The 559-nt window shown below is 72.3% G+C and overlaps 1 protein-coding gene across 1 annotated transcript in view; it reads right to left on the bottom strand.

The window, feature by feature from the left end:
* The window catches only part of LOC146584288 (chromatin remodeling protein SRCAP-like), a 2771-nt gene extending 2709 nt beyond the window's left edge, over positions 1-62 (bottom strand). Inside the window, exon 1 of the mRNA XM_085325050.1 lies at positions 48-62. Coding sequence (XP_085181176.1) covers positions 48-62 — 15 coding nt within the window. The remainder of the gene's footprint in view (positions 1-47) is intronic.
* Between the last annotated feature and the right edge of the window lie 497 nt (positions 63-559).

Here is a 559-nt window from a genome sequence, read left to right as displayed (position 1 = left end):
CCATGGGCAGCTCTAGCACCAATGGATGGTCCCAACTCACCACAGGCAGCTCTAGCACCCATGGGTGGCCACAATCCCCCACAGCTAGTTCCAGCACCCACGGGCAGCTCTAGCACCAATGGATGGTCCCAACTCACGACAGGCAGCTCTAGCACCCGTAGGTGGCCCCAACCCCCCCGGGGATGGTCCCAGCACCCAGGGGGTGGCTGCAGCCCCTCGCCGCTTACCCGAGCGGGTGCTGCTGGCGTCCTCGGGGGAGTCGTAGGCGGACGAGCCGGAGCCAGAGCCGGAGCCGGGCTCGGAGGGGGCCTCGGAGCTCCCGGAGTCGGCGAAGGCGCCCGCGTACTTCTCCAGCAGCTCCTCCATGGGCAGCGCCCCTGCGGCGGGGCCCGGGCGGGCCGTCACGCGCCGGTGTCTCGCCCACCCCACCCCACCCCGTCACTCGTCGCTGTCACCCGTCGCTGTCACCCGCTTGTAGCTCCGGGTACGTGCCGCGGCGGGCACGGGGTGCCGGGAGGGGCCGCCCGGCCGCGGGTTGCGCCGGAGCCGCTGCTCTGAG

This window comes from Rhea americana, unplaced genomic scaffold, assembly GCF_003343005.1.
Source record: "Rhea americana isolate MKP2758 unplaced genomic scaffold, rheAme1 scaffold_951, whole genome shotgun sequence".
Classification (NCBI taxonomy): Eukaryota; Metazoa; Chordata; class Aves; order Rheiformes; family Rheidae; genus Rhea; species Rhea americana.
Note: the sequence above shows the minus strand (reverse complement) of the source record. Positions and strands in the feature narration are given on the sequence as shown.